This window comes from Topomyia yanbarensis, chromosome 1 (genome assembly GCF_030247195.1).
Source record: "Topomyia yanbarensis strain Yona2022 chromosome 1, ASM3024719v1, whole genome shotgun sequence".
Taxonomy (NCBI): Eukaryota; Metazoa; Arthropoda; class Insecta; order Diptera; family Culicidae; genus Topomyia; species Topomyia yanbarensis.
In genome coordinates, this window is record NC_080670.1 from 181,139,840 (window position 1) to 181,166,470 (window position 26,631).

The window sequence follows — 26,631 nt, forward strand, 5'->3', positions numbered from 1 at the left end:
AATTCACAACCCAGATGGCGAACAGTGAGCCGTCACCGGTGAGCAGCTATTAGTGAGAGATTCGCTTTCGCCCTTTCCACGCAAAACTCTCTCACTTCCGATCGCGCGGAGCGGAATCAAAACCCGAAGTGAGCTGCGCTCGCTGAGAGTGAGTGCCCAGTTTTATGCTACTCGCTGTTTGCTGTGTGCTGCCGCAGACTCCGAATCCAAACCGTGTGCTTAGCGATTTGCCATCGCCGTCGTCGTCGCTGTTGAGGACCTATGCTGAGATTGGTTCCTTTCTCGCGGCTCAGTTCCGACGGTGCATCGATAGTGGGAAGTGCTCTCTCCCCGGGAAAAAGTTTGTGCGGCGTTCGCGATTTCGTTCGGCGGGTACGCTTTTTTTTTCGTGCGGTTGCTTTTTTTTCCTTAGTTGCTTTTCGGGTTTGCTATTATTGTAGGCTAGGCACACTTGATTGTGGGTGTGTTCCTTCCGTGTTTCTCCCTGCGCCACGCGCTCGACCATCGCCGGGTTGTAATGTGGGATGGTTATTGAATTAAAGCAGGAGGAAAAAAAACACGAAAGGGAAGCAAGAATAAAAGGATAATTTGGCTCGCGACGGACGCGCGTTTCCGTGGAAAAGGATCGTCGGTGGCGGTGGATGTGTTTTGATATTTTTTTTTCTCGAGCGCGCTTGCTGTGGTCAGCTAGTTTCGGGGGTGGATTTTTTCCTCTCCTTTTTCGCTTGGAGTCGGTGGTGGTTAGTTTGAAATAGGACACGAGCTGATTTAAGGAAGCAACAGAGTGATTACGGGGTGCCAAGTGATTATGTGTTTTGTTTCTTTTTCCGAGTGAGGAGTCAACTTAATTTGATTTATAAAAGAAGGATTCATTCACCCTCTCGCTCGTAACGATTTTTGCCTTGTGGTCGGCCGTGGCGTAACAACAGTGATAAAGATCTGGGCGTAGGGAGTTTTTTTTTATCGGAGCAGTGGGAGCAGAAACAACAACAACAGTGGCAGTGGAAGAAAATAGCTGTGTGAAACGACGATATATATATTTATAGCGTAATTCCCGGTTTGTTTTCCTTTCCTGTGACCGATCTGGCCAAATTGCTGTTTAGATTTGTTCTTTTTCTCTGGCTAACGAGGGAACGGCGGGCAACGTGCCCCTAGTGTATAATTTCATTAAGTGTTGTTTTTTTTCTTCTGCCCATTCGTCTCGTTCTGGTTTTATAATTAGAAGTCGCTGAGCACTTCTTTCCTCGCATTTTTATTTATTTTTAATTACCCTCAGTTTTATTATGTAAACAAAGTTGTATTTTCGGGTGTTTGACAAACCTCCTGAGAGGAGGCAGCATGTTGCGTTAGTTGTTCTAGGGGGAAAGCGGAAGAAGCGGTGGTGATACAGTGTAGTAGTGTTATAAAAAAAAGATATCCCGTAGAAGAACGGGAGAAAGTTTCTTCCAAGGGGAAGAGTATAAAGAAACAGTCAAACACGCGCACACCAGATAAAAAAGAAGTTCTTGAGAATGTGAAGATCGTCTAAGAAGTTCCAGGAAGAAGTCGTTAAGCAGAGCCGACAGCAATGATGCAATTCAAAATTCATTTCGTTCTCCTGTGCGTGTTCCTGGCGGGAACCTCCGGTCACCGGGCCTACTTGAGAAGCTTCCAAACGCAAACCCTCATCGATCCGTGCTACGACGAGGATCGCCCGAGGCGATGCATGCCGGACTTTGTGAATGCCGCGTTTGGTGTACCGATCGATGCGTCCTCGATTTGCGGCAAAGACAAACCCACTCGGTACTGTGACTACAAGGACCAGTTGGCGCGGAACGAATCGGTTTGTGACATTTGCGATGATTCCGATCCTACCAAGCGGTTTTCGCCGCTTTCGCTGACCGATGTGCATAATTCGAACAATGTAACCTGCTGGCGTTCGGAACCACGCGTTGGTTCCGTCGATCCCGGTTCTCAGCCGGACAATGTCACGCTAACGCTTTCGTTGGGTAAAAAATTCGAGCTCACGTACGTCAGTCTAATGTTTTGTCCGTACGCTATTCGACCGGACTCGATGGCCATTTTTAAAAGTGCCGATTATGGAAAGACCTGGCAGCCGTTCCAGTTCTACAGTTCGCAGTGCCGTAAGCTGTACGGGCGACCGATTCGTGCGACCATATCTAAAACTAATGAACAGGAAGCTCGTTGCGTTGACCATAATCGTTTCAACGCCGACGGCGTCCAGGGTTCACGGATCGCATTCAGTACCTTGGAGGGGCGTCCATCGGCGCAGGATTTTGACTCGTCGCCGGTTCTGCAGGATTGGGTCACCGCAACCGATATCCGGGTGGTGTTCCATCGTTTACAACCTCCTACCATGACCACGATCCTGAAAACTCAATCTTCCGAGCAGATCAAGTACAAGAAGAGCGAATACATTTCGAAGGAAATTTTCACTCCTCCCTCGGCCGGAGTGTCCACCTACGCTCTGTCTGACTTTGCCGTCGGGGGGCGCTGTAAGTGCAACGGGCACGCCTCTAAGTGTATCAAGGGAGTGGACGGCAAGTTGGAGTGTGATTGCAAGCATAACACGGCCGGACGTGACTGTGAGCGGTGTAAGCCGTTCTACTTCGATCGGCCGTGGGGACGCGGCACGGTGCGGGATGCGAACGAGTGTAAAGGTAAGTGTTTGCGGTTAAGAAAGGGTTTACGGGATTTGGAGTACTTCTGGGTTTACAAATATTTCTCACGAAGTAACAAATCAGGCCTTAAAAATTATACCCAGATTTTGATCTGGTGTATGCCCAAGTATGTCATGGAATGTCAGCTATCTTATCATCACGGCTTACATATACTAGGCTAGCTCGTTAGAGTGTAAACATTTGACGAGAGCGCGTCATAGAAATCGTCGGCGAAAACAATTACATGAAATTCATATATTGTTTGCTGCTAACAAATGATCGGCACCTGGTAAATTACAAGGAAGCTATGCGGATGTCCAAAACCTTTGCTATGATCAGAAAATTACGGTGGGATATGTTTTCTATGGCATGCATCCAAATTCCCGATTTATGCTAATAATCACATATATGCACTGATTATCCACTGTGTCTGGTGTAAATATGGCGTAATTTACGTCAAAAATCCATTGCACACTATTTTTTCCACCGTAAGAGCTCAAATATTGTTAATTAACAACTTTCGAGAAATCCGTTTGTTTATCTCAACGATTTCTCTGACGTCACTGAAAACTGTCAATTCGCGGAATAGCAAGCCTCCTTTCTGTGAGCCGTGTCTTATCATATCGATCAGTCAGTGTTGAAATTAGTCTTGTCTTGTGTATGAATCGTAGCATGCGGTTAAATAAGAACATTGTAAGAGTTGACAGTTTTGTGACTGTAATCGATTAGCAAGATTAAATTCAGTCACGAAGGGTAGGTGAAATCTAGCTAACCAAACTATAAATAAATAATCGAAAATAACATCATATGATGATAAATCTGCGAAGAATTTGGAATCGATTCCCACAAAATCGTTGAAGGACTTTTGAGAGGTTTGAAATCTAGTGAACTCCCTGATCAGGTAAAATTGAATCACATCTAGTTTTACTGGGTTGTCACCAGGCCCGACGAGAGGGGGGGTCAGGGGGGGGCAACTACCCTGGGGCCCGGGTCTGTTTTGGGGGCCCGCATTTTTAACTGAATTAAATTTATTTTAATTTAATTGATGAAGTTTATTGTTTCTGTCGACACTGCAAATATATTACAATCAACTACTTCAACTTTAGCGGCATTAATTGGGTTCGGCCAAAAGGTCAGCTCTAAAAAAGTTTTCGAAATACCGAACCGATATGCTAAAGAATTAGAATCTTCTTAAATCATTGTTACAAGAGACTTAATAAGTCTCTCTTCAATTCCTACCTTCATCGTATTCAGAGCCACCTTCGTAACAATCCAAAAAAGTTTTGGAATTACGTTAATGAACAGAGGCGTGAGTCAGGTTTACCCACTTCTATGTCGCTGGGTGATTTAGAAGCGACTTCATTGCCGGACATCTGTGAGTTATTTCGCCAACAATTCAGCAGTGTTTTTACCAATGATACTCTTAATAATCAACAAGTCTCCGCAGCAGCCGACAACATTCCCCGTAGGACTAGTATTGGACCTCATTTCACGATATCTTCCGATATTGTACAAAAAGCTTGCACAAAACTGAAGTTGCGTTGCGTTGCGTTGCGAAGCACGGTGCTATTCGTAGATTGCATACTAACGATTATCATGTTGCCTATAGGTAGCTCAACTCATCTTGCTTGTGAGATAAATGATCGGGAATGAACTTTATCTCTTATGAGCCCAGTAAACCAATAGCATGAGAATCGTTATTGCCGGCCACGACCATCTTCACCGATACTTAGGATAGGGTAGGAAATGTTGATGTAATACCTACTTAAGGAAGGCCCCCGACTCAGCGACGCTTCCATAGATATTACGGAGTTGGATTGAAGGACAGGTACAGGTCTAGGATTCGCCACAAGCAGGCAATGCGACCACAAAATGAATATGTTTTATGCGGTGGGATGGTTAATCTCCGAGTACACGTATACTCAGAGCAAAAAGATATTTAGTTATGATTTTTCTTGTATTTAAACTCTGGATAGCCGGCCATCAAGAGTGATTTAGTTTTTCCCTAAACTACAGCAATTTGAACTCCAAACAGCCGGCCGTAGGAGTATTGCTAAAAGCGCGAGCTAGTCTGCTATAAATATTCGTTTGAGAATTGGGTAGTAGGAACACAAGTCAAGAGTATTTTTAATGTGCACTTTCAAATAAAACCACAACTTAGTCTATCCTCATATCGAGTCATAGCCACCGCGGGCTGAACCTACCTCCAACCTCTAAGGCAAAGTTTCGTCGGACCACCGATCGCGATCTACTTTCAAATATCCAGTGTATGCACATATATACACACATGTGTGCATGCCTGTAAACATACATATGAAAAGACGCATGTATACATGCATACATACGCACTCAAGCACACATTCACACACATATATTTGCACACACACATATTTGCACATATACATATATACCCATACGCGTTAAACAGCGCCAGATGAGAAGCCATCGCTGCAGCGCTGTACAGAATATGGGTCCTCGATCTATGACCGATCCTGAAGAGCTATTAATTGTATAACGGAACGTGAGCTTTCACCTTGTTTCTATACACGACATTCAAAGAACTGTAGAATACAACGAAAAGCGACTATTTTTTTTTAAGGTAGGAACCATGTAGTTAAAGTCTTCGTAATATAGCTAATATAACAATAATCGCACGCGTCGTTATGCTAACCGGAGTGCATCCTGCGAGGTATAAAATAAGTATAACCGATGTGTCTGAACCGAGCGACCCTGTATGTCGGACACACAACCGACGACACACGCGTGTTTTATTTCTCAGCCTACCACTAGAAATAGAAACAAAACTAGAGACAAGAAGAACGACAAGAAACCAATTTGCCAATTAAATGTGAGCATAAAGAGACCGGCCGTGTCGTGCCACTCCGCTACTGACCAGTGTTTGGTACTTTTAAAATGATGCTTTAAAAACTTGTATGCATGTATAAAAAAAACTATAGAAGTCCTCCGAACTATTTTCCAACAAACAACTCCGAACCATCTTCCAACTCCGAACTAACAAAGCATGATTTGTTGAGAAATATTTAAGAGAAGCTTGCTACGTGGAGAACATAGTAATATTGGCTGAATTTTTTTAGAAAATGATGATTATGCATAGTGTAGTTGTTACTCGCATTGCCCCTATGATGTAATCCAATATCAACAAAAACGTTAATAATAAGCATCGAAATTATGCCCATAATAATTATCTCCAAAAAGCTTGCACAAAACTGAAGTGTTCTAAAACTCCTGGACCTGACGGAATCCCATCATCTATCATTAAAAAATGCTCATCGTCGCTTTGCCTACCTCTGTCCGTCGTTTTCAATATATCGTTAAGTTCCGGAGTGTTTCCTACCATCTGGAAATCATCTTACGTTTTTCCGGTTTATAAAAAAGGATCCAAAAGCGAAGTTCCCAATTACCGAGGAATCGCATCTTTATGTGCACTATCGAAATTATTGGAGCTCATCGTTCTCGAGTTTTTGACACATTGTTGTTCTAGATACATCTCAGAAACTCAACACGGTTTCATTCCCAGGCGATCTACTTGCACTAATTTAGTAGCCTACACCTCATTTATCGCTCGCTCGCTACAGGATCGATTGCAGGCTGATGCAATATACACCGATCTGTCGGCCGCCTTCAATAAAATCAACCAATGGCTTCGATCTTACTTGTCAGGCCGTAAAATGTCTGTTAAAATCGGGAATCATTTATCCTCATCCTTCGACGTAACGTCCGGCGTACCTCAAGGCAGCCATATCGGTCCTTATATTTTCCTTCTATACATAAACGATCTGGATTTATTGATTAAGTGCTTCAAGGTGTCTTATGCAGATGATTATAAGTTATTCCACATAGTTAAAAGTTACTCTGATGCATTGCAATCTCAGTTAGACATTTTCGCTAATTGGTGCATGACATACAGGATGGTTTTGAATGCCTCGAAGTGTTCTGTGATTACGTTTGCACGAAAACGCTCCATCGTAACATTCGACTACACTATCTTGCAAAACAAATTAAAAAGAGAAACTACAGTGAAAGATTTAGTGGTTCTTGTGGATTCAAAGCTTACATTTAAGGATCACATTGCTTTTATCTCGTCTAAGGCTTCGCGTAATCTAGGAGTTATTTTTAGGGTTACTAAGCATTTCACTAACGTACAGTGCTTAAAAACGTTGTACTGCTCGCTCGTTCGTTCCACACTGGAATACGCCGCCGTTGTTTGGGCTCCTTTCTACAAGAACAGCATTCAACGCATCGAGAGTATTGAGCGTAAATTTGTGCGTTTTGCGCTGCGCCACCTGCCTTGGAGCGATCCCTACAATCTGCCCAGATACGAAGATCGTTGCAACCTCATTGGTCTTGAAACACTGTCTTTGCGCCGCAATGTGACCAAAGCGTCTTTTGTCTCTGATCTGTTATTGTCTCGCATTGACTGCCCTGATTTACTCCGTCTTCTCAACATTGATATTCGCCTCCGAAACCTTCGTTCCTACTCTTTTGTCCGTCTTCCAGTGTCTCGTACTAATTATGGCAAAAATGAACCCATCAGTAGCATGTGTAGAGTGTTCAATCAATGTTACAATGTCTTTGACTTCAATTTGTCTCGCACTTCTTTAAAAAAATTGTTTTCGCGCACCCTTTCCCAAACCTGATAGTGTTAGCCAATTTTTTATGTTAATGTTAATACTTTACCTATGTAAGATAGAGTTTAAGAAGTGTTTATTTTAAGCAGTGTTTAGTGTTAGTCATTGTATCATTTGGTTTGTTTGTTAAATGTTGATACCTAAAAGATAGAGGTTTTGTGCCTACGGGAGAAGGAGCTTTTGAAAATCCACTCCCGCGGGTTTTTCCCTCTCAATAATAATAACTACGTTCCAATCGTTCCAATGGTTTTCTGAAGTACGTGAACGTAACCCAATTAGATTCATTCAACAGTGCAATAGAACCATTCTGGTTTCATTTATCGCAAGTGTTTGTCAAAGTGTACAGTATGAAGTTGTTTACAATTTATCATATTCTTAGCTAATGTTACTAATAAAAGTTGGATATTTTCGGAATGGGGTTGACGAGTAGATGACGAAAATCAATGAATGAAGCCACTTTTAAAACCAAGATGGCGAATTCCAGTTAAGACATCTCTATAACCTAAAATATTGACATTTTCGAAAAAAGATATTCATAGAATAGATATAAGTATATTGATTTGTGATGCGGATGATATGATTATAGAAAACTTCTCTGAACCAGAAGACGCTATATTGGCCTTCAAAAGGGCATCGCTCATCTACTCGGAAAACCAGCTTAAAAATACCCTCATAGTTTATACAGATATTGTTTGAAATAGCTCCAAGGTACCATTTCTATCATCTACTCATTAAGCCCGTTTCAAAAATTCCCAAATTGTTAGGGTTATCGAGATTATTGTTCAATCGGAAGGTGCCAAATATCCATTTTCATCATGTACTTGTCAAGCCCGTTCCGGAAATACCTATATTGTTAGGGTTATCGCTAATGTTGCTCAACCAACGAATTTTGATAAGAATGTGAAGCGAATTTTTTATGATCTAAATCCCAAAAAACGAACTAATTCAATTTACGAACCCTTGGCTTGGTCCGTAAATAGAGGTTCCAGTGTACACATTTGATGCAGAAAAATGTGGGAATTGAACTAGATACTTATTCTACCTATTAGTATTCACCAAAAGTTGAAACTCTTTCTCTCACAACTCTCTGTCTCAGTCTTTCTAACAGCAGACTTCGCTGTTGGATCCCATTCATCGCATTCGGAATGTTTTCTCTCTGAATGTTAGCGCAAATGTAACAACTGATTCCAAAACCGATTTTACCATGCTCAGAAACCAATAAAGAAAATTCGTTCAGGTCATAGTGACAACTGCAATAGCTGCATCCAGTGCCTCAAAATCATCAACATGTACCAACAATAAGAAACAAGGCAGCATCAGTGGTGCGAAATTTTACATTCAGTTGCCTATTTCTGATTAATTTGCTGAATTCAATATTCAGTTTCAATGCTTCCCTCATTCATTCACTTCCAAACTGACTGAAATTTTATGCAGAATCGAATGGTTGAGTGCGGAGGAAATATAAATTCATTCACAAACCAAAGCATTCATTTGTTATTATGTGGACAGTTTGAAGGCAGAAGTTCTTTTACATTTTCGAGCATAACTGAACTGCATAATCTATATCTGGTGCACTTTTGCTTGATGATCTCAGAGCGGACGGACGAGGAAAACAAACAAACCTTCGATTCATCGCGGCGGGCATAAATAGAATTTTATTTCTCTTTCAAGCTCACGAAGGGATGTCAATTTTTCTAAGCTCGGATTCTGAGCAGCATTAACGATGGTAGCATTAACGTGCGTCAAGGGAGCATGAACGATGGCGATATGGACTGTATGGCAATGTCGCAAAAAAGGTTTCCAATTGCAATGGCAAATCGGACGCAAGTCATTCTAATGGCCAGCCACAAACAAATATTCCTTTACCTCTACGCATCGCTCGATCGAGATAGAAGTGTTTTGTTTTCGGTCTGTTGGAAAAAGAACAGTGCAGTAATCCGCGTTCAAGGTTATTTTGCCATTCTCTGCCTCTTCGAGGTTTGGACTTTTATTCTTTTGTGCGTGTGTTAACCGTTAGGCCACATTCCTCAACCTTTTGTTCGTAAAGCGAGGATTGAACAATAACCAGCTATTTAAGCTGGACTGGTGCGTCGTGGGAAACGAGTATACAGATAAGTGAAATCTACCTTTTTGATACATTTACGGCTTTTTCCCGTCTGCGCGGGTGCTGACCCCGTGCATTGACGGTGTCGATGGCTTCCTCCCCGGATGGCCAAATGGAGATCGAGTCGACTCCTAAGGCTCTCCCCCGACCCAAACAATATCCAGAGCTCTCGACCGGTCCCTTTGTGGTCTTCTTTCGGCCCAAAACAAAATCGCTGAATCTATTACAGATTTCAAAAGACCTGACGGAACGGTTCTCGGCTGTGATCGAAATAAAAAAGGTCCGCTCAGACAGGCTGAGGGTCGTGCTGACTAACTCAAAGCAGGCAAACGATATTGCTTGCTGCGAGCACTTTACGAAGGACTATCACGTGTATATTCCAGCTGTGAAAGTACAGTCTGAAGGCGTTGTCACTGATGACAGTTTGACATGCGAGGATCTGCTGCAGTACGGGGTTGGCCGTTTCAGAGACCGCTTACTTCAGCCAGTGAAAATACTCGAGTGCAAGCGTTTGCACTCAGTAGTAGTTGCGGGGGATGGTTCAAAAACGTACCCCCAATCAAACTCTTATCGGTTGACCTTCGCTGGTACCGCTTTGCCAAATTACGTCCTCTTGCACAAGGTTCGTCTGCCTGTGCGTCTGTTTGTGCCGCGGGTCATGAATTGCACAAAGTGTAAACAATTGGGTCACACAGCCACCCATTGTAGCAATAAGGCCCGCTGTGGAAAATGCGGGGAGAATCATCTAGATGATTCGTGCAGTAAGAATGCTGAGAAGTGTCCTTACTGTGCAGAGAATCTGCATGATATCTCGGCATGTCCCGCGTACAAACTACGCGGGGATAAACTAAAACGTTCCCTTGCTGGACGATCCGAACGTTCTTTTGCAGAAATGCTAAAGAAAGCTACACCACCAACCTCAACAAACATCTATGCTCACTTGCCTCCTAACGAGGGCGAGGCTGATGACCCACAAGAGGGAACATCTACTAGGGCGCCTAGAAGTTATAGGAAGAGGAGGAACATTTCCTCTCCTAAAGTTCGTTGTAAAGGCCAGAAGGTATCCCTTGACGGGATTCAGAAAGTCACATCTATTGGAAGTGTTGCAACCAAACCGAAGCAATTAGCTCCTGGTCTCGGAGGATTAAACTCAGAGAAGGAGTTCCCAGCACTTCCCGGAACATCAAAAATCCCAAGTGTTCCTCTGTTTCAGTTCGAGAATAATCGCGGCACTGGAATTATCAAACTCTCGGACATTGTGGACTGGATAATAAAAACTTTCAATATAACTGATCCTATTAAAAGTCTTATGTTAGCTTTTCTCCCTACAGTAAGAACATTTTTGAAGCAGTTGACTGCTAAATGGCCCCTCCTTTCAGCGATTGCATCCCTCGATGGCTAACTCATCGAACGAGGTCACGGATTTGATCACTGTTCTACAGTGGAATTGCAGAAGTATCATCCCGAAAATCGATTCCTTCAAAATTTTAATAAATGATTTGAGTTGCGATGCATTTGCATTATGTGAAACTTGGTTAACTTCCGACATAGATCTCAACTTCCACGACTTTAATATTATTCGCCTGGATCGAGACACCCCCTATGGAGGAGTGCTTTTGGGGATCAAAAAGCGCTATTCCTTCTACAGAATTAACCTTCCCTCGATAACAGGTATTGAAGTTGTCGCTTGTCAAGTAACAACCAAAGGCAAAGATCTTTGCATAGCTTCCATATATATTCCCCCCAACACCGCGATTGGGCATCGCCGGCTACATGACATCATAGAATCCCTGCCTGCACCGCGACTAGTTTTAGGCGACTTTAACTCTCACAGTACGGAATGGGGTTGCCTTTATGATGATAACCGTTCCTCTTTAATTCACAATATTTGCGACAACTTCAACATGACAATTCTAAACACGGGTGAAATGACACGGATTCCTCCCCCACCAGCGCGCCCAAGCGCATTAGATTTATCCCTTTGCTCGACCTCGCTAAAGTTAGAATGCGCGTGGAAGGTAATCCCTGATCCCCACGGTAGCGACCATCTGCCGATCATAGTCTCAATCAATAACGGCTCAAGGCCATTGGAAACAATCAATATTTCGTATGACCTCACACGAAATATCGATTGGAAGAGCTATGCTGCCGCGATATCCGACCACATCGAATCTACTCAAGAACTTCCTCCGGAGGAAGAGTACAGCTTTTTGGCTGGCTTGATTCTCGACAGCGCGAATCAAGCTCAGACTAAGCCAGTACCCGGCGCGAACATACAAAAACGTTCTCCCAATCCCTGGTGGGATAAAGAGTGCTCAAACGTGTACGCAGAGAAGGCCGCCGCGTTTAAGACCTTCCGGAACGACGGGTTACCCGCTAGTTTTCGACAGTACGCGACGTTAGACAAGCGAATGAAGAGTTTGATGAAAGCCAAAAAACGCGGTTATTGGCGCCGGTTCGTCGACGGATTAACGAGAGAAACATCGATGAGCACTCTTTGGGGAACAGCCCGACGTATGCGAAATCGAAACAGTACTAATGAGAGCGTGGAATATTCAAACCGTTGGATATTCGATTTCGCCAAGAAGGTTTGTCCGGATTCCGCCCCGGCACAGAAGATCTACCGCGCCGCGTCCCGTCACGATAACGCGAACGAAACACCTTTTTCGATGGTGGAGTTCTCACTTGCTCTCTTGTCGTGTAACAATAAAGCTCCAGGGCCAGACAGAATCAAATTCAACTTGTTGAAGAATCTGCCAGACTCTGCCAAGAGACGCTTGTTGAACTTATTTAATAAGTTTCTTGAGGCTAACATTGTCCCACACGATTGGAAGCAAGTGAAGGTCATCGCCATCCAAAAACCAGGAAAACCAGCCTCCGACCACAATTCGTATCGACCGATCGCAATGCTATCTTGTATCCGAAAGTTGTTCGAGAAAATGATCCTATCCCGCCTCGACAATTGGGTCGAAGCAAATGGCTTACTGTCAGATACACAATTTGGCTTTCGCAAAGGCAAAGGGACGAATGATTGTCTTGCGTTGCTCTCAACCGAAATTCAAATGGCCTATGCTAGTAAAGAGCAGATGGCATCAGTGTTCCTAGATATAAAGGGGGCTTTTGATTCAGTTTCTATCAACATTCTTTCAGAGAAGCTGCACCAGCATGGTCTTTCAGCGACTTTAAACAACTTTTTACTAAACTTGTTGTCGGAAAAGCACATGCATTTTTCGCATGGTGACTTATCGACATCACGATTTAGCTACATGGGCCTTCCCCAGGGCTCATGTCTAAGCCCCCTGTTATACAATTTCTACGTCAACGACATTGATGAATGTCTTGACAATTCCTGCACGTTAAGACAACTTGCAGACGATGGCGTGGTGTCTGTTACGGGACCCAAAGCTGTCGATCTACAAGGACCATTACAGAATACCTTGGACAATTTGTCTGCATGGGCTATTAAGCTGGGTATCGAATTCTCCACGGAGAAAACTGAGCTAGTTGTATTTTCTAGGAAGCGTGAACCAGCACAACTACAGCTTCTATTAATGGGTCAAACTATAGCTCAGGTCTTCACAGTAAAATATCTAGGGGTCTGGTTCGACTCGAAAGGTACTTGGGGATGCCATATTCGGTATCTGAAACAGAAATGCCAGCAAAGGATCAACTTTCTTCGTACAATAACCGGAACGTGGTGGGGTGCCCACCCAGGAGACCTAATTAGGTTGTATCAAACAACGATACTGTCGGTACTGGAATACGGATGCTTCTGCTTTCGATCCGCCGCGAACATACATTTCATCAAACTCGAAAGAATTCAGTATCGTTGTTTGCGTATCGCCTTAGGGTGCATGCAGTCGACCCATACGATGAGTCTCGAAGTCCTGTCGGGCGTTCTCCCGCTGAAAAATCGATTTTGGGAACTCTCATATCGATTGCTCATTCGATGCGATATCTTGAACCCGTTGGTGATTGAAAATTTCGAAAGGCTTGTTGAGCTCAATTCTCAAACCCGTTTTATGTCCCTGTACTTTGACTACATGGCGCAAAATATTAATCCTTCTTCTTACAATCCCAACCGTGTGCATTTCATAAATACTTCTGAATCTACTGTTTTTTTCGACACATCCATGAAAGATGAGATTATTGGAATTCCGGACCACATACGCCCACAAGTGGTTCCAAATATTTTTTATAATAAATTCCGAGAAGTCGACTGTTCTAAGATGTTTTATACTGACGGATCAAACCTCGAAGGGTCCACTGGCTTCGGTATTTTCAATCAAAAGTTCACCGCCTCCTACAAACTCAGTGACCCTGCTTCAGTTTACGCCGCAGAACTAGCTGCTATTCAGTATACCCTTGGAGTCATTGACACATTACCCGCAGACCATTACTTCATCGTCTCGGATAGTCTGAGTTCTATTGACGCTATTCGCTCGATGAAACATGGAAAGCATTCCTCGTATTTTTTGGGGAAAATACGGGAGCTACTGAGTGCTTTATCTGACAAATCTTTCCAGATTACCTTGGTGTGGGTCCCTTCTCATTGCTCCATTCCGGGCAATGAGAAGGCGGACTCCTTAGCTAAGGTGGGTGCCATTGAAGGTGACGTTTTTGAAAGACCAATTTGCTTCCACGAATTTTTCAGTATTACTCATCAGAGAACCCTCGAAAGTTGGCAAACCTCGTGGAGCAATGGGGAGCTAGGAAGGTGGCTACATTCGATAGTCCCTAAGGTATCGACGAAACCTTGGTTCAAGGGGATGGATGTGGGTCGTGACTTCATTCGTGTGATGTCCCGACTCATGGCGAACCATTACACGCTGGATGCACATCTCCGACGTATTGGGCTCGTGGAGAGTGGTATCTGCGCTTGTGGCGACGGTTATCACGATATAGAGCACATAGTCTGGGCGTGCACCGAGTACAGTTTCGCCAGGTCTCGGCTTATGGACACCCTCCGGGCCCGAGGAAGACCACCCAACGTCCCGGTTCGAGATGTGTTGGCAAGCCGCGATGTCCTCTATATGTCCCTTATATACACCTTCATAAAAACCATCAATATCCAACTTTAACTGCCCCTTTTTCCTTATCATTCTCAGAAGCGCTCTCTTCCACCTGTACCATACACCCACGATGGTTTGATGCGACTCCAAGGCGACACAAAACATCCCTGTCGAATGAGCCAACAAACACGGGACCTAAAGCACGAACATCACACGCACAACTCGAAATGTAGCCGATCAACATCTGAGCCGCACTACGAAATCGTCTGGAGAAACCCCTGCCATCTCGAGAACGACCACCCGGCGTCCCAGTACATGATTCTTCCTGATGAAGACCACCCTGATTCTGTAATCCATCCGTTGATCTCCCGAAGTCTGAAACTGAAATAATGTTCTCCCCCTGCCATGTTTGTCCACCCTACTTCCCCTGACTCTTATACACAGAAGTAACACCCCTTCCCCCCCCCCCCCCCCAAATATCTTCATGAAGCATTTAGCTCTTCTTGCCTTTTCTAGTTTTAACTATTATATTATATGATCTCGTTGAAAATGCCCAACTCTACTACCACATAAAATAACTCTAATTAATGTCTCCGAATCTTTACAAAATTTAATCACGCCCTCTAATTATTTCTACTTTTAAGATAGTCGTAAAAATTTTCCCCCTTAGTTAAACATTATTTGCTCCAATAATCTCATTGCTAAAAATGTCAAACCGTATTGCCATAAAAACTAAATGACCCCTCTAATCTTACGAAAATTATACTACCCCCTTGTGTATATGCATAGCTATAAATTAGCCTTAGTTTAATTTCAAAAATCAATATGTAAGCCCCTAGTTTTAAGTAATTTAAAATGTAAAACAAAACAAAATTGGCACCTTTAAGCTAACGCAAACCTGCCTTATCAAATAAACGAATTGAAAAAAAAAAAAATATTCCTTTATTATTTTTAGTTTTTTCATCTATTACTTATTTAAAATTATCATGACTCTGGTAAGCTAACGCATTGAATCGTATCAAATAAACAATTTTCATAAAAAATAGTTTAATTGAAACGGTTGCATTTGTATAGTTCCTCTAATCGATGTTGAAATAAGAAGTCATATATGGTACGGCCCGTCAGTACTTCGAACCCCGGGGCCCGGCGCGGCTCTCGACGGCCCTGGGTCACCCGTCATTCTGACGTGCTGGGCAATCTGCTGGAGTCATCGGCACTGTGACTTTATTAAAAGCAATGTTGCAAATATTCTTCGCCGAACTAGTTCATTCGTTCATCATCGATGCGATATTCGTCGTGTCATTCACCCATGCCTCGAATAACGCTGCGCCGTTCGTCACACGAAAGCACAGAATCATCGAAAATGAATAATACAAACAAACAAAAAATCCGAATCTGATGACTGCTGTTCGCTGCTTGTTCGCATCGTTGTTTGTTGAATTTAGCCATTCATGCAATGTTCATCTTCACGCATCGTTCGGATCGGCACACGAATGGCTTAGGTGATAATCGCCACTAGCCATTCTTCGCTAAGGATTCTTCGTTCTTCATTCCTCCTGCATTGCGACCAAGAAAAACAAATTTCTTGTTCATTGGTGGAAGGGTCAGAGCTTCATGACTGAAGTGGTGCAGAAATGCTTGCTATGTTCGGAATAGGATGACTTTTGCTATAAACAACAATTAGTATTACATAATGATTATTTGCTGATGTTTTTTTTTATCAGATTTGAAACGGGAAGCTGCGTAAGCAAAGCAAAACAAATCAATTACATATGTAAATCTGCGGATGTCTCGCGGGCGAAAACCGAATCAACACAATTATGAATCTACATAGTAGACTATTGGTACTTCAAATAACTTTTTTTCTAATTATGAAATCAACACTGGGTGATAGTTTCCTTGAATCTACGTTTAATGATTTTCTTAGGACCATTTGGCGAAATACTCTTATATAATATAATTTCTATATCTATAGAAGTATTATCAAGCCACAAGTTTTTGACAAATCGATGCATTCCGATTTCAACCAAACTTAGCAAATATTAAACTTTTTGCCAAAACTGAACTGGTTAGTCTTATACCCTAGTATCAATTGAGGTTTTATCGTACTTTTATAGCCACTCATAACATTTAAATTGCACTTGTAGCGTGCTATAAAACTTCAATTGTTGCTGGTAAACATAAGTTTTTGTACCATGAAAGACTATTCTTTAGCTTAAATAGCAGCTAATATGGTTTTAATTTCAGCAAAATTTAGCATGTTTTCAATAAAGTTGTACAACAAAGCATTACAGAAAAAAATGCTGAATATGTATATCTTACTTGACATGACATCAAGAAATAAAATTTGGATATATTCTATTAAGGGGCTACACCACTGTAGAGCACGCCAAATATGTCATGAAAATGGACACAAAATTAATTAAAAAAGCTAAGCAATAAAAAAAAACCCTACGTACGTCGCTGGAGAAATTAATTTTGAATATACTGTGAAAATTTCCAAGCGTTCAAAAATCATTTGTTCGAGTTACATTTGCGGCTTCGAGAAAAACACGGTTAAAGTTTTCAGTACACACGAGATATACATAAGAGGCATTGCGGTAGAATGGAAAATCTGAATATTTATGTATTGTTTGCGTCTTCCATGTTTTGGGACATGATTTTTAACATTCTAAAGCCATTTTTGACTAATAAATTGAAAATCGACTTTTTTTTTATTCTACAGTGCTGTGACACTTTAAAACCGTTTTTAGATAAATTTAGTAATTATTATTTAACATAAATGTAATCTCTGGACATATTAAAAATATTTTAGAGCGCATGAGATGTTTAAGGACACCAACCACTAAACTATTTTCATTTGAAAGTTATAAGAACTTCGTCATCTTCGAATAAAGTGCCTGAAAGTGAAACCTGTTTTTTCCATAAAGAATATACGACTTTTTAGAAAAAAAATGGCCTGAAAATGCCAAAACAATTTTTTTATATGTTGCAATATTCATTCAAAATCCTATATAAAAAGTGTTCATAATTTTTTCACGGAACAAACTAGAGTCTAGGGAATCAATATGTCAAGACATATCAATCCTCTAGGCCAGATTTTTAAAGGCAAAATTTTTCTTCGAAAACTTCAAAATTTCTTTTGTGGAGAATATGAGAAATGGACGTTAAAATATCAATATTTTCCAATATCGCTCAAGTGTTCTACAAGTCATGACATACTATGAAGTTGAACGGAAATAAGCTTTGCTTGCCATAATCAGTGCTACTGGAATATTAAACAGAAATATTTTTAATGAAAAAGTGTTCATAACAGTTTCATAAATAAATTCAAAATGTCTAGCGTGAAAATGCGTTCCGCGATATGCTTTTTTTTAAACGACTTATTTTGATCAGAAATGTGTTGAGTATCTTGAAGCTTGCGTTACTAAATTTGATCAAGTTGTTTATTTTAAGTGGGCGAAATTTAAATGTAAAATTGATTGGAACTTGATACTTCTAGCATATTTCGAAAATGTACGAAAATTTAATTGCTCTGACGATAGAGTAGGGGAACATGGGGAGACTTGACTAAGTGTAAGATTCTACATTTGGCTATAACGTATTCTCTTTGGTTTTTAATTTTTTTAAAATATTTTTATGCTTGTTTCGATCCCTTAAGGTAATTATAAATGTTTGAAATGGAAAATACTTTCATCATAGAAAATATTCTGCTCGGGGCCGCCGTACACTAATTACGTAAGGCTTTTTTAGAACTATTCAACCTCGCCCTCCCCCCAGATGAGAGTTCGTATGATTTTGGTGAACTCCCTCTCCCCCTACATAAGATTTTATCTTACTTTGTGTAATTTTAAATCATATTGTTAATTCATTAAATTATTCGATAGCGAACACGATACTTATTGAATTATTAAAAGAGAACTCAGGACAAAATTTAACTACACACCAAAAAATTATAAATTTTATCATTGACGTAATTGCAAACGTGACACAATTTAACAAACCGTAATTCACGAAATGACTAAATATTAAACATCACCGTGTTCCATTTAATTTTACATGAAACATATTTTCCATGCGCAATGACATAAAATTACACTTACTGTCATACAGAACAAACGCCATATGTGGAGTAAAATTACATGATTTACGAAATTCAATGTCATGTAAAATTAAAATCAAACGTAAAACTAAGTCATTTTTGATGCTCGTATATGTCAGGATCAGGAGACGTAAATTTATACGATTTTTTCTAAGTGTGTGTATAATCATCTGTAGAAATTTCATTTGCATCCTAATCTCGCCCAGTAGAAATTTCAGAATAAATTTTAAGAGATATTTAGAAATTCCGATTTGTTCCACATAATTTGCTTCGCTATATTCCACTTCCTTTGAAGCTATTTTTTGTGATGTAGAACTCAAAAGAATTTATAACCTCTTCTGGTGTGAATTTGTTCGGAGTTTCAACTATAACGCTTATCGTACGCATAGTTCCGACATAGCTATCTTCGAATTTTCTTGAAGTAAAATACAGTTCACACTCTGGAACTATACAGTTCTTTGACAATCACATGACAGAAAATTTTTCATATACCTTGCGGGTTTGAAGCGAAAGTTTGAAAAGAAGGATGTTGGTCTAACAACACGAATGGTCTCAACACTTCTTAACTCGTAAAGCAGATTGTGACTCCAGTTCCCGATCAGAACAATGTACCACCAAGAGTCAAGAAATTTCTGTAACTGCTCCAAAACCATCGACAATTAAGCCGCCCCTTACGTTGGCAACAATAAATTCCATAACTAATTTAACAATCATATTTTGTCGCTGCAAAACACTTCAATTTGAGGTCTGCGTTTCCATGACCATGATGTACAGTATGTGCTCATTTTGTTTGATATATAAAATGTTCATGGCACAAATAAGAAATAGTTTCTTTTCTTATGAGAAGAATATTTTTCTTATCGATTTCATTTTTCATGCATGTTTTATGATATTACTTAAGAAAGGACAAACCTTCCCTCCCCCAGGTGAGAATTGGTAAGATATTTTGAAACACCCACTCCCCCCATATGTCCTTACGTAATTAGTGTATGACCCCTAATTAATAAATTTGCGTTAAATAATGTATTTTTTATCAAACTGTGGTACCTACTGTTAATGTTAACCACGTCACAAAAAATCTCACCTTAAACATCAATCTAACTTTATAGCACTAGTTAACAAAGTTAGCAGTCATGGTTGAATTCGTGAGATGTGCACATGCAATGTAATCATTATAGCTAATCCCTAGAAGGGAATGCATTAAAAAATCGAAATTCAACAATTTTATATTTTTTGTTGGTATCTAAGGATCTCGACAATATGGAGTAAAATAATTACAGCACGTTTTTTATGCCAAGTCTTTCCCGATGGGGGAACAAGAAGTAATATTTGTATTGTCCATATTACACCCACAACACACTGTTCATTCTACAGCTAATTTATTTTTAAACATTTTAAACGAATTCGTCGTGATACTAGCAAAACATGCGCAATAGGTTAAATTATTGTAATATAACACCATGAGCAGATTAAAATCAAAACTTCATCCAAAAGAATTTTGTTTTGCTTATGCCGAGTTTTATCACCAAACATGGGTTCAATCTCCTTTGAATACTTGACACACAAGGCTTCTATTAAGATTGTACTATATTTAACAAATATTGCCTTGATTCGGCTGTTAATTTAACCCATAGTTTTGTACTGAAGAACCAGTAGCGCATTGGCTTGTTCCGAAAAGTACAACGCATCAGAATAAAAATATATTTCTTCGCGAGCCATCATTCTGCGAAGATAAAATTGAAGTCATCTTCGCCAATAGTTGTAAGCGATCATCGCTATGGTGAGGAATGGTTTGCTGATTCGTTTATTCGTCATTCGCTTCATAGCTTCCTCGTGCAGTTCATTCGGTCGTTCGATGAGTAGCAAGGCAAGAGCGTATGGATAAGGCATTCGGGTAAACACGGATTGGCAGTCGGATTCATTCGTGGATGAATATCAACAGCAAGTTGAATATAACAGCGAAGAACGATGTTGGACGAATGCAGGTGATTCATATTCACCGTGCTTCGTCGCGATGAAGATTCTGAAGCAACATTGATTAAAAGTTTATGATATAATACAGCCTATCTCTTGGAAAAATTATTTTGATGATTAATCATCCTAGAAGAAACAATAGTGTCAACTCCACAAAAAATTTATTTATTATTATTTAGTGACTTCCTTTGGTGCCTTCAGTAAAGTTGCCGAGATGAGTACTGGAAACAATGTTGTTGAAAACATAAGAGCTCTATTTATGCAGCCTATCAAGATTTATAGCGACATTTACGGAATTCCACCAAATCCAATATTCTTCAAAATTACTACTTTTATGCAGTTTTAGCAGCTCTTACCATGAATAAAAATGTGCACTTTATTGTTCAAAACAACTTTAGTGAAGGTTTATCAAATTTTGAACATTTACATTAGAGCATCTTGTTTTAAAGAGCTTTTTTCGTTAATAACCTAATATATTTCAATACCCTGAATATAAAGATCGTTCACGTCTTCATCAAAGTTATTTCTAATTCCAATCTCAATAGCTTTGCCAAAGACACCAAGTCTCTGATTAATGTATTTGAGCAGCTCACGCTCTACTGTTACTCCCAGAGTGATTAATCAATAACATTTTTTAACGAAAGTATTGTTTGCGCTATATTATGTTGTAAAACTGTTTTAAGTGTGTTAAGCCTCCAAAGTTAAAAGTTTCGAAATGATCTTGATCGTAAGAAACTGTATTTAAACATTTATCTTAGTATTCTTAACTTTAAAAGTACATCACTTGAGAACGCGACTTCATTATATACAAAATGTAATTACGCCATTCAATTCAACTGCACGCTTACGTCACTTTTTTGTTATTTTGCTGATCTGTCAACCGCACTGGGTGACTATTTTATAACCGATGCCGACGTACTAGAAACAAACGAAAAACACAGTTTTTTTTATCATTTTCTTTCTATTTTCCGAAAAAATATCCAGTCACACCACACTTAAGTTGTTTGTTTTGTCGGGTAATGATATGGCAAAATATTAGTAATTCATCTTATCCAATGCTATCAAATTTGAGGACAAGAAAAAAAATTGTAATATGCTGAACCAATTCTCAAAAAAAAAATTGAATGACACTAACTTGCTCTGTTTTGATTGGTTTTGCATTATGTGGAATTTGTTCTTATTTTTTTCACAAACCCACAAAAGAAAAACTATTTTTTGCGATTATTTTTCTGTCCCTCTTTTAACCCTCAGCTGCCCAACCCCGCCTTTTGGCGGGTTACAGTAAAATTGCTATAGCATATTCAAAACACAATTGTATGTTTTCATCACTATGAAATTTTCTTCACAATATTCCCATTTGAATTTTTACGTTTATTTAAAAAAAACGAACAGAAATCCTCAAACTTTTAAGATTTTGAGGCCTGGTCCTAGTCTTGTGATCCAAACGACTCATTGGGTAAATGTTTCTTATCGAGAAGGAGTCACCAAAAGATACCGCTGCATAGTGGTCGGAAACCCTAAAATCGTGAACTTAATTCACTAGAGGCCAAACGATCGAATATATTCACAGGGTATCTTTTGGACGAATTGTTTGTATGAATATTCCCCCCAACCTGATAAAAATTAAAATTAGGCATGACTTATAACTATCAAACCAAAAAAAAAAAACTTTTTATACTGACGAGGTAGAAAGTTGGTGTCTTCGACAAAGTTTTAGAAATGCTCGTAATGAAGAATTTTGTTGAACAACTTGAACTTGTAGGACTTAAGGTTATCGAATTTTAAGCGTTTCTATGGCAACACCCTTAAATTTAGTGTTTTTAATATAACTTTTTACACTGAGACTTTTCGTGCAAACCATGTTCCAAACAAATATGGATGCATTAAAACCACATAATATTGTTAAAGACTGTAAGTAAAAATACTCATTCGTTTCAAAATTATTGACGACTTTAACTCTTTTTACCGTTAATTAAAAAGTTTTACGAAAAAATCCAAAAAAAATTTGTTTTCGTTGATTGAGCTTATACTATTCATAGGGCTCTAGAGTGCCACGTATCAAACCTTCTTACCTTTATTATGGGTAGTCTGGACATTGAAAATAGTGCCTACTCGTCCATTTTGGTTTGCACCTTTCTCTCTTATACGCAGTTGAAGTTGGTGTAAAAAAATTTAAAATTCTTCAATAACTCTAAAACGAATGAGTATTTTTACAAGAGATGTGCGCCGCGGCGCCGATTTTAGGTAAAAATTGTACATGCAGTCTTCAACAGTATTTTTACATGCAGTCTTAAACAATAAGTTAATTTTTACATGCAGTCTCCAACAATATTATGTGGTTTTAATACCTCAACATTTGCCTGGAACATCGTTTGTCTAGTCTAGTCTAGTCTAGTCTACACATACACAGCCAATACATGTAGGGATCCTGGAAAATTGCAGAAGTTCGTCCACAATTTTTCTTGTCATTATTAATGTTTGTGGCATATATTGAATATGACACAAGCATTAAAGCGGCCAGGCCAACTGTGCAGCGTACAAAATAAAGATGATTCAAAATTATACGGCATTCAAATTCTTCATTCAATGAATAATAAAATCAACGGATTATTTTGAACCTTGAATAAGGAAGAAACGTGGACAACCGTACACAACCGTTTCAATTTGATGGGGGTTTGATAAATCGTTGGGAGTGGCTTTGCTAAGAAAGTTAATGTCACTCCTTTGGTCCTAGGTTCCTGGGATGGGACAGAAGCATTAAGCCCTGCCCTGGCTAATGAGCCAGGGTTATAGCGCCCTTACTCGCGCTCTGAAACAATAGAGAAAATTTGCGAAATCGGTTAATTAGTAGTAATATAAACAAAAAACGCATAAAAATACAAACCAACAGACAAGTCACCTTCGACAAAAATCCATAAGGACTTCTATGTCCTGATAGGCAGTGCAGGATCATGGAAACAGAAACCTTCCACATTCGTTGAACATTGACGGAAAACTCAAATAACTTTACGTATATTTCACAATAGGCCAAACCTATACTAAAAATCGACTGAGAAGTCTTTGCTACTTCTAGTTGGCTCAAAATAACAATAGTGATTCCTCAAACAAACACACAAACACGAAGGATAAAAACGATAAGAAACCATAACCAGTAACGTTAGGAAAATCCTCCGGAACTTCCCAAAACCGCGGCGAACGACTTGGGACTGTGTACCACATTAAATATATTGAATACAGTCATAGTAGTACTTACTGGTTATTTCGGTGGCACGGCATCCTGCCCATAAACAACTTACAGTATGTTGCGGAATCATCCTTACACCAACTCTAGCTCATAACAAATCATCTGGAGCACCGCGTGTAGGTCTTCTTTCGCCGGCCAGTCCTCAGAAAAACCACGATATTCCTCGGTGTAGGTGAAAGGTTATCCTCGAACAACCAATTCATCTCTTTTCACGATTCCAGTAATCAACTCCTAGGCAACCGCAATGGACCCAGCAGCTGGTACTGAATTTGGCATACATCCTTCCACAGGAATATGGTTAACAGGTGGATTTCTCTGATTCATAGTTTTTCATAAATCTTTCCGGAGGAGGTACGCAGGATGTATTGAGTGCCTCTTGCTTCTTTGCTTGTTTTGACGTAAAGGTTAGGTTCCGCTCCGATGGCAATATTGATTAAAAGGTGGATCGTGAAGGGATTGTGGGAAAAGGGTTGTTCGTTTCCTTGTGAATCCTTGATGGCACGTAATAGCAGGGTTTGCTGGTCAATGATGTCTCCCGTATTAAGGTAATGGGGAAGGGTTTGGCTGAGCGCGGGACTCCAGAGCTTGAGGGAGTGTCTAGGTCCATGTTAAAATGTTGTCTTTATTTCCACTCGGGAATGTGGCCTCCGAGTGGAAAAGGGATGTTCTGGTTTGCGAACGGGTAAAAAGTTCGAAATCCTTTCAAGTGTTTCTGGAGATAATTCCGTTGCGGAAAGACGTAGTCCGGATCTTGTAAGATGATTCTTCTTGAGAAATCGTCGAGGAAATTCTCTTGCGGAAGAATGTAGTTTGAGAATTTTCACTAGTGTTGCTACGTACTAAACTGGATACAGTTTGTTTGTAACCAAGGAGGTTACGGCGACGAGCCATGTCGTTAGGAAAATTTTCTTCAACAAACCTTCGCTTCTCGTATTTTCGGTGGGAACGTTGGAATACACGAAAAGCACTCTTTATCACCAACATTGGGACGAATTCTTCATGAAAAAATGTGTTTTTGGGAATTATACAGCAATCTTCACCAATATAATGAATATTTTCAACATTTGCCTGGAACATCGTTTGCACGAAAAGTCACAGTGAAAAAAGATATATTAAAAAACAAAATTAAAGGAGGTTGCCTTGGAAAACGCTTTATAAAACGATAACCTTAAGTCCTACATGTTCAAGTTATTCAACAAAATTCTTCATTATGAGCATTTCCAAAACTTTGACGAAGACAAATAAAAATGATAAAAATTTGCTAATGAAGATTTAGCGCTGCTCTTAAAAGTTCAAGCTTCACCGTTCATTTGCAGTTTTACCCATCTAGTGACCTACTGTGAAGTTTTTAGATTTCTCGCTTGGTGCGTTGCTCATGGTTAATGAGCGAGCCAAAAGTTTTGGCTACTTTGTGATCCACAGTTAGCAACAGTCTCGCGAGTCAACGAATTTTCCCATGCTTGCAGTCAACCAGGTGCTCCAATCAGTTAATATTTTAAATCGCACTCAGGGCTGTTTGTACCGCGGGTCATGAATTGTTCCAATTGCAAGCAGCTAGGTCACACGACCACCTACTGTAGCAATAAGCAACGGTGCGGTAAATGTGGGGATAACGCCATGCGGATGATACTTGCAGTAGGCCCGCTGAGAAGTGTGTTTACTGTGGGGAGAATCCGCATGAACTTTTGACATGTCCAACGTACAAACTTCGCGCGGATAAACTGAAGCGATCCGCCAAAGATCGCTCCAGACGCTCTTACGCAGAAATGCTTAAAAGAGCTGTTCCACTTATCTCCGAAAACCCATTCGCTCTCTTGCCAACTGACGATAACGCCTCTAACGACCCTTGCGAGGGGCATTCTTTGGCTCCGCTTGGAAACTCTAGGAAAAGACCTAATCAAAGTAAGGGTCCTAGGTTGTCCCAAACAAGGGTACAAAATAAAAATAATTCATCAACTGGAAGTGCTGGTACAAATCCGAAGATAATACCTCCTGGTTTTGGGAAATTGAGATACAACCAGGAGTTCCCAGCACTCCCCGGGGCACCAAAAATCCCAAGTGCTCCCATTTTACAGTCAGAAACTCAACCTAAAACGGGATTCCTTAAATTTTCTGACATTGTGGACTGGATATTCACAGCTTTCAACATTACCGATCCTCTGAAAAGCTTGCTGGTTGCTATTCTACCAACAGTAAGAACATTTTTAAAACAGTTGACTGAACAATGGCCCCTGCTTACAGCGATCGTATCCTTCGATGGCTAACTTATTAGACGGAATCAGGGATCTGATCACTGTCTTACAGTGGAACTGCAGAAGTATTATCCCCAAAATTGATTCATTAAAACACTTGCTAAATTACAATCATTGTGATGCATTTTCCCTATGTGAAACATGGCTAACTTCTAATATAAACCTCAACTTCCACGATTTTGACATTATCCGCTTGGATCGAGAAGACTCATATGGAGGGGTACATTTAGGGATCAAAAAGTGCCCTACGACGCCAGGCATTGAAGTTGTCGCTTGTCAAACAACAATCAAAGGCAAAGATCTTTGCATTGCTTCTATTTACATTCCTGCTAGGGCCAAGATGGGATATCGAAGACTCTCTAACGTGATTGAACACCTTCCCTCGCCTCGCCTGCTTCTTGGAGACTTTAACTCTCACGGTACAGAGTGGGGATGTCCGTACGATGATAATTGATCCTCGACAATTCAAGACCTTTGTGACAACTTCAATATGACAATTCTGAACACAGGGGAAATGCCACGGATTCCTAGAACACCAGCGCAAGCAAGTGCACTGGACATATCTCTAGGCTCGACATCACTACGGTTAGATTGCAAGTGGAAGGTAATATCTGATCCCCACGGTAGTGACCAC

At 40.3% G+C, this 26,631-nt stretch overlaps 1 protein-coding gene across 14 annotated transcripts in view; it reads left to right on the forward strand.

Annotated features, from left to right (window-relative positions):
- Positions 1-237: 237 nt before the first annotated feature.
- LOC131683532 (netrin-B-like) overlaps positions 238-26,631 on the forward strand; it is a 218,122-nt gene continuing 191,728 nt past the window's right edge. Inside the window, exons 1-2 of one of the 14 annotated variants that reach the window (XM_058965654.1) lie at positions 238-372; positions 1,277-2,660. In XM_058965654.1, the coding sequence (XP_058821637.1) occupies positions 1,568-2,660 (1,093 nt within the window). In that variant the 5' untranslated portion in view covers positions 238-372; positions 1,277-1,567. Of the gene's footprint in view, positions 2,661-26,631 lie in introns of all 14 variants that reach the window. The other 13 variants (XM_058965682.1, XM_058965627.1, XM_058965611.1 and 10 more) reach the window with 13 other exon arrangements.